The sequence below is a fragment of the Perognathus longimembris genome, unplaced genomic scaffold (genome assembly GCF_023159225.1).
Source record: "Perognathus longimembris pacificus isolate PPM17 unplaced genomic scaffold, ASM2315922v1 HiC_scaffold_5849, whole genome shotgun sequence".
Taxonomy (NCBI): Eukaryota; Metazoa; Chordata; class Mammalia; order Rodentia; family Heteromyidae; genus Perognathus; species Perognathus longimembris.
In genome coordinates, this window is record NW_025961321.1 from 473,088 (window position 1) to 485,369 (window position 12,282).

The following is a 12,282-nucleotide window of genomic DNA, read 5'->3' on the forward strand; positions in this document are numbered from 1 at the left end:
AATATCTCAAAAGAATGTAAAAAAAAGGAGAGAAGGGTCATAGTGCAGGTGCAGGACTTGAGCTGGGCTCTGGACAAAAGTGGAACTGTGAGTGAATGATAGGGAGGCCTGAGGAGTCACATAGCAGACAGGCAGCCCCTCTTTCCACAAGCCTTCCACATGTCCCTTCTTGACACCGCCTGGGGTTTGTCTACTGATGGATTCCACCGGTCCCTTAGATAAACATGATTGGAGAGAAGCAGTCACTGTGTCAACTAATTCACATTCCCTGTACCAAAAACAGTACTTGGCATACAGTGGGTGCTTAATAAATATCAGCTACTTTTATTAAAATGCTTTAAATGGGCCTGGCACATGATGATGACATATGTTCAATAAATATTAACATTAGTGAATATCTCTTTACAATTAGTAAAAAGAGAGAAAGAGAGAGAACACTAGACAGCAAGGGATTATTGAATACTGGAGAATAGTCACAGAACTGCATGGAAAGAGGAAGGACAATTAACAGAGCAGTTGGGTCATAGAGGTTAGAAAACTGTGCCAACTGGGGAGGGCATATCTCAGACTATGGAGCCCTGGGTTTGTGCAGAGTACTAGGCCAGAAAACAAAAGAAAAATGAAAATAGTCAATACTGGAACAAGGGTGCAGTCATGAAAGGGGAAGAATGAGCATTTTTCTGGCAAAGGAAGAAGCAGGTCCTTGGGCTATGTCCGGTTCTGATTGTAAGCAATTGCCCTGAGATGTGTTGGGGTTCTGGACCCCCTTTCTCCCCCCACGGGGAGAATGGTAACCACAAACTCTATGAAAGAGCACCCAGCCTGGCCCTCCGCCAGCGGAAGGCCAAAGGCGTGCTCACATGGGCAAACGCTAAGTAGAGGACGGGTTGCTGAAGCTTCCCCTCCCCCCAGTTCCCCCCACATGTTACCGAGGGCGGAGGCGAAAGGAAGGCATCAGGGACACGCTGCGGTGGTGGAATGCGTCTCAAAGACTTTAATATGGAAGGGCACTTATATAGAAGTAGTGGCGGGAAAGAAAGGGGGCTGGCCAAAGGGTCAGTCATAGGCTAGGGGTCACGTTCATCAAGTGACATCACAAAACTTCCCTTTGTGGGCGGGACAACCCCATCATGGTGGCACGCACGTGTTCACCTCCCAAGGGGTAGAGGTCAAAAGGTGGGAGGGGCTTCTATTGTCCCAAGGCTGGTGGAAGGGCAGTCTTTCCCAGGCCATAATAATCCCCAACATCTCCCCCTTTTGTTTTTTTTCAATAAGCAGGGGATGCTGTAAACACATGGCATGTGTGGGCATAAGGCAAATGCTGACATAAGATCTGTGGGGCCCCTTCCACAAAACTGGGGTGAGGGGTAGGTAAGGGTCCATCCATCTGGCTATGTCCAGAAGTCAGAATCCTCAACTGGTTTCTGCCAAGTGCAGGAAGGTGCAGACAGCAGCCCTCTTTTGTTGGTGAGGTAGAAGCTGAAACTCTGGCATTCCCGGCAGTTCACAGTAGCTGATAACTCAAACATAAGTGATTAGTGAAACATTCTTTTATATAAACATTGAAGCCAAGGTGTTAAACCTTTGCATTTACCCTTTTAAACATTTCTATCATAAAACATTGGGGTTGAGTGTCAATACCCTCAGCTTCTATTTTCTTTCCAACGGGACTCCCCAAGTCTAGCAGCAGGGGGAGAGGAAAGGAAGAAGCATGGTGCAAAATTCCTTTGGTTTCTTTGTGTGACGCTGTAGGCAGTATTGCCACAGCAAAACATTGAGCCATGAGATGCTCAAGAAGGAATCTAGAAAGCAAACAAGGAAAGGAAGCTTGGTTGCTTCCTACCGTAGGCAGTCCTACTTTCCATGAGCCATGAGATGCTCAAGAAGGAATCTAGAAAGCAGACAAGGAAAGGAAGCTTGGTTGCTTCCTACCGTAGGCAGTCCTACTTTCCATGAGCCATGAGATGCTCAAGAAGGAATCTAGAAAGCAGACAAGGAAAGGAAGCTTGGTTGCCTCCTACCGTAGGCAGTCCTACTTTCCATATTTTCATGGGAGAGCAGAAGTCCAACATGGTCCTCCTTTTCCTGGAGAAAACAAGAAAACATTTCTCCAGAGTGGGTGCTCTGGGTTTAATTTTCCAATCTGGAAAAACACATATACTGTACTCCATCCCACACTGATTCGGGATGATTTAAAATTTCTGGATAATTGACATAAGCACAACTAATCCTTAATTAATCCTAGGGAATCCTTAATTAATCCTGGGGAATACCTCCCCCTTTTGTTTTTTTTTTTTTTTTTTTTTTTTTTTTTTTTAAATTATGACACCGGCGGCCACCAGGCAGGGAGTATGGATGGAGGTCTCGTCTTCTGTAGCTACTTCCTGCTGTCAAGGGGGCGACGTAAATCAAGGGCCCCTGGTCAGCCTGGCAGTCCGGTGTAGCTGGCAAAAAGTCCCCATCATTACCATGAGTATGGTCACTAGGGCCAGAGAGCGCTATGGTTTTCTCCAGCCCCCCCTGAGTCTTTGGGCATACCCAGAAGTTTCCAAGGCTGGTGCCTCCAGGGTTCAGGCCTGTGTTAGGGTGACGACTGTGAACGGCAAATTCCCCATTGGTGATCTCAGCAAGAGATGTTATTCTGTCAAAAGACACTTGTGAAAAGGTCAGGCGAAGTATCGACAAGTTCTCAGAGCTGGTTGGCATGAATGGCATAGAACACACCCTGGGCATAAGCCAGGAACAGTTCCCTTTTTGGAGCATAAACCCAATTGTAAAGTGAACGAGTAAGGAGAAACGACTGAAAGAAGTGGTTAATGATAGAAAACTGGTTTGGCATAGCCAGTCAGAGGCAAAATAAATAAATATATATATACACCTATATACAACTGGCAAAAAAGAAGAAAATGGACAGGAATTATCTCTCTCGATTTCCCGGCTCTGATCCATTTTGAAAGGGTGAAACAAGGCAGCTCCCTTTAGGATAATATGGCACCATTCTCCTCTCACTCCACTCCACCTTTCCGTCTCCTGGACTGGCTAAGTCCCAGGAATTTTAACGTTTGTGGCTGGAATTGCATTTTCCCATCCGCGTTTGAACTCGGGGCCTGAGCACTGTCCATGAGCACTTTCGCTCAAGGCTAGTGCTCTACCACTTGAGTCACGGTGCTGCTTCAGCCTTTTGCTCGCTCTCTGTGGTTGAGCTCTCAATCTGGCTCTTTGCTGTTTAACTGGGAGGTGGGATTTTGGAGAAATTTTTCCTTTTGCCCGGGCTGGCTTTGAACTATCCAGGGAGTCATAGTCCTACAAGCCCTTTTTATTCCCAATTGAGCAACAAGGAAAAAACACAGAGATAATCCATTTGTAACCCGTTGAGAACTGACCAAAAACTGCTTGTGAAGGTTTGGCTATAACACTTAGAAAACATGAGATTTACATGCCATCAACTTGAATCACGCCATTGAATCCCACTGGCAAGTGAAAGAGAACACAGATAAATGACAACCAAGGGCAAAGGGTTAAAGCATTGTGGAATCCTCAGTCTCGGAAGTGGCTGCGTCCCTCATCCCCATTTGGCAAGTTCCATGCCATGCGATGGGGAACTCGAGGCAAAGCTGTAGTGGTATCTCTTGCTCACATCTTGCTCTGGGTTGCCTGTAAAATTTCTATATAGATTGGTTAGGGTGTTCAAAATTTTTTCAGCACTTCTGGCTCTGGTATATCGATGCCCTTCTGGTTTAAGCAGGGTGAAAAGACTTTCTTAATCACAAAATTCAAAGACTTTCTTAATCCCAAAATTTTACCTGGCTTGCTGTGACCACTAACATAACTATGGTGATTTAACCTGGAGTAACTGTTAAGATGGAACTATTCACATCCTACTCAAGGCTCATAAATCATTCGAGCAGCTTCCAATGGGAGAGAGAGCAAAGAATCATTAGTAGTGAAACAAGGCAGTTCGGGAACAGACTGTGGTGGCATCTTCCTATATCCAGGAGCTGCCACCGTCCATGCGGCTAGCATCTGTCCACCTGTATCCTATAAAGCAGTATATTAATCCTGGGTCAGGAAAGCTGAGGTTAATAGTCACATTTGTATGAAGCAATCTCAATTTCTTGATCTTGAGAGTTTATGAGAACACAGGAGAGAAAATGGGAAGGTAAAATCTTAATTTATGCCAAAGAGTTGTTAAGGCTACATGCACACTTAACTTTTAACACACTGAGTATAAAATAACATGCTGATTTCATACCATTGTGCTTTTACTACATGTTGCATATTTGAACCTTATGGAAACACACTGAATATAAAATAACATACTGGTGAACTTTTACCACATGTTGCATATTTGAACCTTATGGAAATTTTTATAGGCACCTTTATCTCCATCGAACACCGGGATGGAAACCTATTGTTGTGCCTTTAAATCTTACCAACAACCACACGCGTGCGCGCGCACACACACACACACACAAAAATACCTGAGCGCTCTTTAAAATTGCTTTGATTGGCCATTTAAATTTTCTGGAATTCCAGCGGCAAATGATATTAATTTGCCCATAATAGAACCACGTGGTTGAATAAAAAACAAAAGGGAAACCTGTTAATTACACACTCCCAACATGACAATTTTTAAATCACAGTGGACAAGCAAACCCTTTTATCCATCTAGAAAAACTCCAGTTGATTTTATATCTTTGAACTGGTAAACATGGAAGTTCAATCAAATTACCTATTGCTGTATCAAAACTCTTTGTTTTCCTTTCAATATTCCATTTTAGTTTATAATTTGAGGCTTTCCTGTCTCCAACCCCGTCTGCAGCTGACACAGAGAGAAAAGTGCAGGCAAGCACAGCGGGGTGCTTGCCTCTCTCACCTGCAGAGAGATCGGCCAGCCCAGGCGAGCCTGGCACGCCCCTCACCTGGGGGGAATGGGTGGGGCCCCGCCTCCAATATGGCGCGCCCCATTGTGCTCCACGTGTGTGTTAAGTCAGAGAAATCAGGATTCAACCAACTCACCCGAATTTCTGAGCTTAACGACCATCGGCGGGCATAAAGCAGTTTGCCGGGCTGCAGCCGCCACTGCTGCCCGCGCACCCCAGCGGGACACCGTCCCATGGTCTAAACTGCACGCCACGCCTTTTTTTTTTTTTTTTTTTTTTTTTTCCATCCGCGGGCTGGGGCCGCACTGGCTCCAGCCCAGCCATTGTAAATACAAGTCTGGCCAAAGCAGCAGCCATCCCCAACGCTCTGCCGCCGCCATGCCACAGCTTCCCACATGGCGGAACCGTGCTTCCGCCACGCCGTGCTCGGCCGCCGAAATGTTACCGCAAAAGACGCCTGGTGCCACGCGGGCCCCAGCGCACGCAGCTCGCGAACCCGGGCCGCGCAGAGCCCAGTGTACTCAGCTCAGCCCGCGCAAGCCAAACCGCTCCGGCGCTCGGCCACCCACTGCTTCTCAAGCGCCACTGCGGGTGCCGGGACCGCCGTCTGGCCCGGGGCGCACAGAGCAGAACTAACCGACCCCAGCCCGGGGTCGCATTCCTCTTGCTCCGGCCCCACTGCTCCACTGACATGCTTCCGCGGGAAGCGCGCCCCGCTCCCTCCGCCGCCCGGCGCCAAATCGCCACGGCGGGGCAACTCTCTGGCGCCGCGTCCCGCGAGCCTGTCTTGTCTCCATGCTTCTGCCCCATCTGGATGGGCAGGACCCTCCTCTAAAACCCTACTTAGCAAAATCTGTGGGGATACTGTACCCCGAACTTCTCGGCCGTACAATTCGGCCCCACGTTGGGCGCCATTTATGTTGGGGTTCTGGACCCCCTTTCTCCCCCCACGGGGAGAATGGTAACCACAAACTCTATGAAAGAGCACCCAGCCTGGCCCTCCGCCAGCGGAAGGCCAAAGGCGTGCTCACATGGGCAAACGCTAAGTAGAGGACGGGTTGCTGAAGCTTCCCCTCCCCCCAGTTCCCCCCACATGTTACCGAGGGCGGAGGCGAAAGGAAGGCATCAGGGACACGCTGCGGTGGTGGAATGCGTCTCAAAGACTTTAATATGGAAGGGCACTTATATAGAAGTAGTGGCGGGAAAGAAAGGGGGCTGGCCAAAGGGTCAGTCATAGGCTAGGGGTCACGTTCATCAAGTGACATCACAAAACTTCCCTTTGTGGGCGGGACAACCCCATCATGGTGGCACGCACGTGTTCACCTCCCAAGGGGTAGAGGTCAAAAGGTGGGAGGGGCTTCTATTGTCCCAAGGCTGGTGGAAGGGCAGTCTTTCCCAGGCCATAATAATCCCCAACAGAGATGGCCTCTTTGGCCTATTCCTTTCCTTTTCTCTTGTCAAACCGTTCACAAGTCCAGACTCTGGCAAAGTCCACAAGTGCCTAGCGCTTAGCTGGAAGCTGAACATCACTCTAATTAGCAGGCTTGTAATTTCTGCTCCAGATAGACTGGTTAGCTGGATCAGCTCCTCCGCAAATGTGCCTACTGTATACCAAGAAGGCTCTCTGCAGTCATGTGCACAGCTCCATAGTCACACAGGACTGTGGTGGAATCACAGCCTGGCACTTCTGGCGCTCTCATGGGTAGATCAGGACTCCAAGAAGCCATGACTGCCCAAGTACCCTCCCTCAGGTAGCATCAGGTAACGTGTCATTCCAGAACACTCTGAAAAGCACTGAGCAAAAATTCCCAAGGCTGTCTTTCAATCCAAATTAAGATGCTGCTAGATTAGATTGGAATCAAGCATGAGCCATGGCAAAGTCCCATAGAGCCTCCTCTCAACCATTAACAGAGATTAAAATGGCAGCCATTCTGGCACTAATCAAAAACTATAATGACCCCTGGCTGTATTTTCATGGAAGAGTTGCCTTGATTTCAGAGTATGAGCAAAAAAATCAAGAGAAGACATGAAAGTTCAGCTCCCTGCAAGCCTCCGCCAGCCCCAGGCCTGCCCATGTATTCTGAACACAGGCAATAGACAAGGGATGGACAGATCTATCCCACACACCTTGCCAGCCTAGGAATTCCTTGCAGCTCTACTTGCTCAGAAGAAAAGGCTAGTGGTGTACCTGTGAGTATTTGTTTTGTGTCTGTACTAGGGCTTGAACTCAGGGCCTGGATGCTGTCCCTTAGCTGTTTCCGCTCAAAGCCAGCATTCTATTACTTGAGCCATAGCTCCACATCAGGCTTTTCTGTGTTGAGTGGGAGATAAGAGTCTCATGGACTTTCCTGCCCAAGCTGGTGTCAAACCATGATCCTCACATCTGAGCTTCCAGAGTAGCAAGGATGCTAGGCATGAGTCATTGGCACCCTGCTATGTATCTGCATTTTATTTTCAAGCATTGAATGCCCCTTAAACACCGCTTTCAGCTTCTTCTTGAATTGAAAACCATGCAAAATTGTAAATTCTCCCAGAGAAGCATAATCATTACCATTACCATATTTCAGAATTACCAGGTGAGACTAATAAGTTTGCATCTGTTTTTTGAATATCAAAACTACTTTTAGAGGACATCCTCTCCTTGCTGCAAGACAGTGAGCTCAGAAGACACAAACCACACACTTGCTACAAGTCCCTGAACCTATCTCTTTTTTTGTGTGCTAGTCCTGGGGCTTGAACTCAGGGCCTGGACACTGTCTCTGATTTTTTTTTTCCTTAAGACTAATGTTCTATCACTGAAGTCACAGCTCTACCTCTAGTTTTTGTGTGGCTAATTAGAGATGAGAGTCTCAAGAACTTTCCTGCCTGGGCTAGTTGCAAACTGTGATCCTCAGATCTCAGCCTCCTGAGCAGCCAGGATAACAGATGTGAGCCACTAGCACCTAGCCATATATCATCTTTTTAAATTCACAACTGAACTTGCAAGTAAAGGCGATATTAACAGGCACAGGAAGCCCAGGAACAACTAAAAACTAGAAGTAAGCATGGAATTGCCTGTGAATTCTGTCCTTAAGGAGTGAGCCATGGGAAGGGAAAGAAGGGAGCCAGGATGAATAGAGGACCGGAAGTAAGCATCTCCCAGTAGGTAGGCAAGAGAGGCAAAGCCTATGCAGCCTACCCAAGGCCAAAGGCTGCTGTCCCAAGTGAAGCCTCTCAAAAAGCAGCAGCCCCAGGAAAAAGAGGTTCAGAAATGTCTCCCAGCAGATCAGGTCATGGGCCTGTCTGTCATCTGCCTATCAGTCTGTTGTCTGTCTGTCTGTCTTCAAGGAAAGAAAACAAACAGTTTCCCTACACAATTTAAACTCTGGACCGTTAACTTTGGAACATTTGAGGGTTATCAACTTAGGCTGTTTTCACGGCCCAGAAATGCCAAGTTTGATGAATTAACATAAAAATGGGTCCCAGGTCAATGAGGATCATGGGAAAAGCTGGAGCAGAATTCCCACAAACCCCACTGTGGACAAGTCCCCAGGAAAAGTCAGACCCATTACAACCTCATACTACAAAGGCACTCTGGTGAACAGCGGGATGCTGCTACCAAGAACTGGAAACGATAGAACAATTTAGAAGAGAATTTAATGAAATATGTTTGAAATGAGACTAAAGCTAATCTCCTTAAGGTGCCAAAATTGATAGGAGCCAACACTTATTCCCTATTTTTTAAATAGTAAAACAAAAACTATATCTTATAAATCTAGGACTAAAAGGACATTTTCTTAACCTAATTAATATGTTAGCATTGGTCTTGATGATGCACTTTGATAAACTCATTTTAATGCCAGGAGTAAACCAAGAAGAGTTACCAACAGTGACTCTGCTCAATCTCATTATGTGGATGGTTGAAGCAAACATTTTGTAAAGGGCTTAATGGCAAATCCTTTAAACTTTGCTTACTATGTAAGTCTATACAACTCTGCCACTGTAATGCAAAAGGATCTATGGACAGTATGGGAATTGATATGCCTCAATAAAACAAAAGAAAGGGCCAGTCAAATGCTAGTGGCTCATGCCTATAATCCTAGCTACTCAGGAGGCTGAGCTATGAGGAACATGGGTCGAAGCCAGCCTGGGCAGGAAGGTTCTTAAGACTCTCATCTCGAATTAACCACCAGAAATCAGGAAATGGTGGTAGAGCACTAACCTTGAGCAAGAGAACTCAGGGACAGCATCCAGGCTCTGAGTTCAAGTTCTGTGACTGACAACAAAAAATCCCAAAGGGTATAATAAAAGTCTATATTAATACATGAAGACAGGAAAAATAAGACATAGGACTTTTAAAAAGGCCTCTCAGGACTGGAGGCCTGGCTCAGTTTGTAGAGTGCTACCCAATAAGCACATCAGATACTAAGTTCAAGTCCTGGTTTGGACCTAACAAAAAATAAAACAGAAGGAAGAATCCAGGTGCCAGTGGCACATGCCTATAATCCTAGCTCCTCAGGAGGCTGAGATCTGAGGTTCAAAGCCAGACCAGGCAATAATGTCCATGAGACTCTTATTTCCCATTAATCACAAAAAGTCAGAAGTGGAGCTGTAGCACAAGTGATGGAGTGCTAGCCTCCAGCACAAAAGCTCCAGAACAGTGCCCAGGCCCTGAGCTCAAGCCCTAGGACCAGCAACAAAAGAAAAATAAGAGCAAAAAGGCCTCTCATTTTTAGAGTAACAGATATAGATATATAGATGTACATATATATGTATACAAGTGCATAATTTTTAAGAGTATCTACAGATAAACCATGAGAGTGAATGACAGCTGAGTAAAATATATAAAGACAAATGAAGTCGCTCTTCACCAACAAGAGAAACAGAAAAGACACAATAAAAGGAGCCATGAGGAATAAAGATAACTTTAACAAAACTATACAAGAAAAGTGTAGTGAAAAAAACACATGAAATCTTTCCGACAGATTTGAAGAAAGAATGCACCTAAAAGCATCCCCATGACCCCAATAAATGGCCAAGAGGGCTTCCATGCTCCAGAAACACATTTGGAAGTTCATCAAGACTGGAATAGCCACAACAAATCTGAAGGAGAAAAATAAGTTGCAATTCCACTACCCAAACCATCAGCCAAAAGTAGTTAAAATGGATGAAAACTAGACCAAGCCAGAAACACACCATTAACAAGCACATAACTGACTCAACCATGGTAGCACAAGTCTGCAATCCCAGCATGCAAGAAGCTGAAGCAGGCGCGACCCAGGGAGCACGCCGGCTGCCGCGCCAGAAATGAGCGGTGCTGCAGGCGTGTGCCGGAGGCCGGAAGTGTGCGAGGCTGAGGGAGCACCGCGGACAGCTTCCGGCATGCATCACCTGCCTCCCGCCTCCCGGGGCAGCTCGCTGGTGGGTCGGCCCGACGCTGCCCGACGCCGCCCTCCGCCCGCCTGGCATTCTTCGGACTCGGTGTGCCTGGGGGAAAGTGCGGCCGACATGAGCGGCAAAGAAGGAGGGTTCCGGAAGAGGAAGCATGACAACTTCCCGCACAGCCAGAGGCGAGAGGCGAAGGACGTTAACTCGTCCTCCCTGGTGGTGTTGGCCTTCAAATCATTTCAGCTGGAACTGGATACAAGGCATGACAAATATGAGAGACTTGTGAAACTAAGCCGGGACATAACTGTTGAAAGTAAAAGGACAATTTTTCTCCTCCATAGGATTACCAGTGCTCCTGATATGGAAGAAATATTGGCTGAATCAGAAATTAAGTTGGATGGTGTCAGACAAAAAATACTGCAGGTAGCCCAAGAGCTATCAGGAGAAGACATGCATCAATTCCATCGAGCCATTACCACAGGGCTGCAGGAATATGTGGAAGCTGTCTCTTTTCAACACTTCATCAAAACACGTTCATTAATCAGTATGGAAGAAATTAATAAGCAGTTGATATTTACAACTGAAGACAGTGGGAAAGAAAACAAAACTCCCACCTCAGATGCCCAGATGAAGCAGCCAGTCACTTGGAGCCTGAAAGTTACGCCTGTGGACTACCTGCTGGGAGTGGCCGACCTGACGGGAGAGCTGATGCGCATGTGCATTAACAGCGTGGGGAACGGGGACATCGACACGCCCTTTGAAGTGAGCCAGTTTTTGCGCCAGGTTTATGATGGGTTCTCATTCATTGGCAACACTGGTCCTTATGAGGTTTCTAAGAAGCTGTACACCTTGAAACAGAGTCTGGCCAAAGTGGAGAATGCTTGTTATGCCCTGAAAGTCCGGGGCTCAGAGATACCAAAGCATATGCTGGCAGATGTGTTTTCAGTTAAAACAGAAATGATAGATCAGGAAGAGGGTGTGTCTTAGGGTAATACCTGCCAGCTATTCTCCTGTGACAGCTTCGAAGACTGTTACTTGGTGTTTTGTTTGACTTTGGTGTGGCTTTTACATACAGATGTTTTCAGTTGTACTGTTTTAAGCTGTATACAAACTGTATATAAAATTACCCAAATGAGTCGTTTCTTAGTGTTTCTGAAAGTTTGCACTCAAGTGTTTACCCATTTGTGTCTTTGTGAAGTTTTTGCTAACTTTTGTTGCTTATCTATTATATCAATATGTCTCAGATTGCACTTTCTGTCAGACCTGTTTTAGCTTACAGTGTGTGAACTTTGGAGTTGTAGTTTTTAGTGGGGTTTTTATTTTTGAGAGAAAAATATTTCTTTGTTAAATTTCTGGACTTGAGCTTCCTGTTTATAAATTTCTTGGTAGTACTGTGCCAAGCTTCCAAGATAGGCTTAATTCATAGATCGAGAATTAAGGAACTATTGGTATTTTTTAAGTGTAAGTTTTGAGCTGTTATTAGTGAGAATTCGTATAGTTCTGGCAACTTTTGGGCCAATTTGAATTTGTATGTAACAGCCTTCTAGAAAAGCTGAGAGGGTACTTAGGTACTCCTTTTTTTTGTCCTTTATCACAGAAGATGTGATGAGCATTTGGAGATAATGTTGTAATATTTTTCACTGGTAAAGATGAGTTGCATTGTATACTTGTATATGGAGCTAAAAATCTTTTAGTAGTGATTATTTAGCAGAGTTTTTCTGTGTTTTTTGGGGGGGAAGGGGAATGAAGTTATGAGGCATGTTTGAAGGCTTTCTTACTCTAGCATCTATAGAAGTTACATTTAAATAATTACAATGACATTTTAAATACTAAGTTATTCCAAACCTTTGTAGTTGTCCTGTGATGTGAACTGATGAAGTTGCCAAAGAAAATGTATTCTGTATAACTGAGCAATAAGACAGTTGTCAGCGCTGGCAGTCTCTGGTTGTCTTCAGGGTTGGGATCTGCTACCGAGCTGAGCTACAGCTGATCACCTGTGACGTGGTCCAGGCTAGTCACCGGATAGTTCCAA

At 45.9% G+C, this 12,282-nt stretch overlaps 1 protein-coding gene across 1 annotated transcript; it reads left to right on the top strand.

Moving 5' to 3' along the window:
• Positions 1-10,287: 10,287 nt before the first annotated feature.
• Positions 10,288-11,294, top strand: LOC125345531 (translin-associated protein X-like). Its single transcript, XM_048337662.1, has one exon. It carries the CDS (start codon positions 10,371-10,373, stop codon positions 11,235-11,237), a length of 867 nt encoding a protein of 288 aa, XP_048193619.1. The 5' UTR covers positions 10,288-10,370; the 3' UTR covers positions 11,238-11,294.
• The last annotated feature ends 988 nt before the right edge of the window (positions 11,295-12,282 follow it).

Excerpts from the sequence above, each read along its gene's own strand:
- LOC125345531 (XM_048337662.1), top strand. The coding sequence starts at position 10,371 with ATGAGCGGCAAAGAAGGAGGGTTCCGGAAGAGGAAGCATGACAACTTC.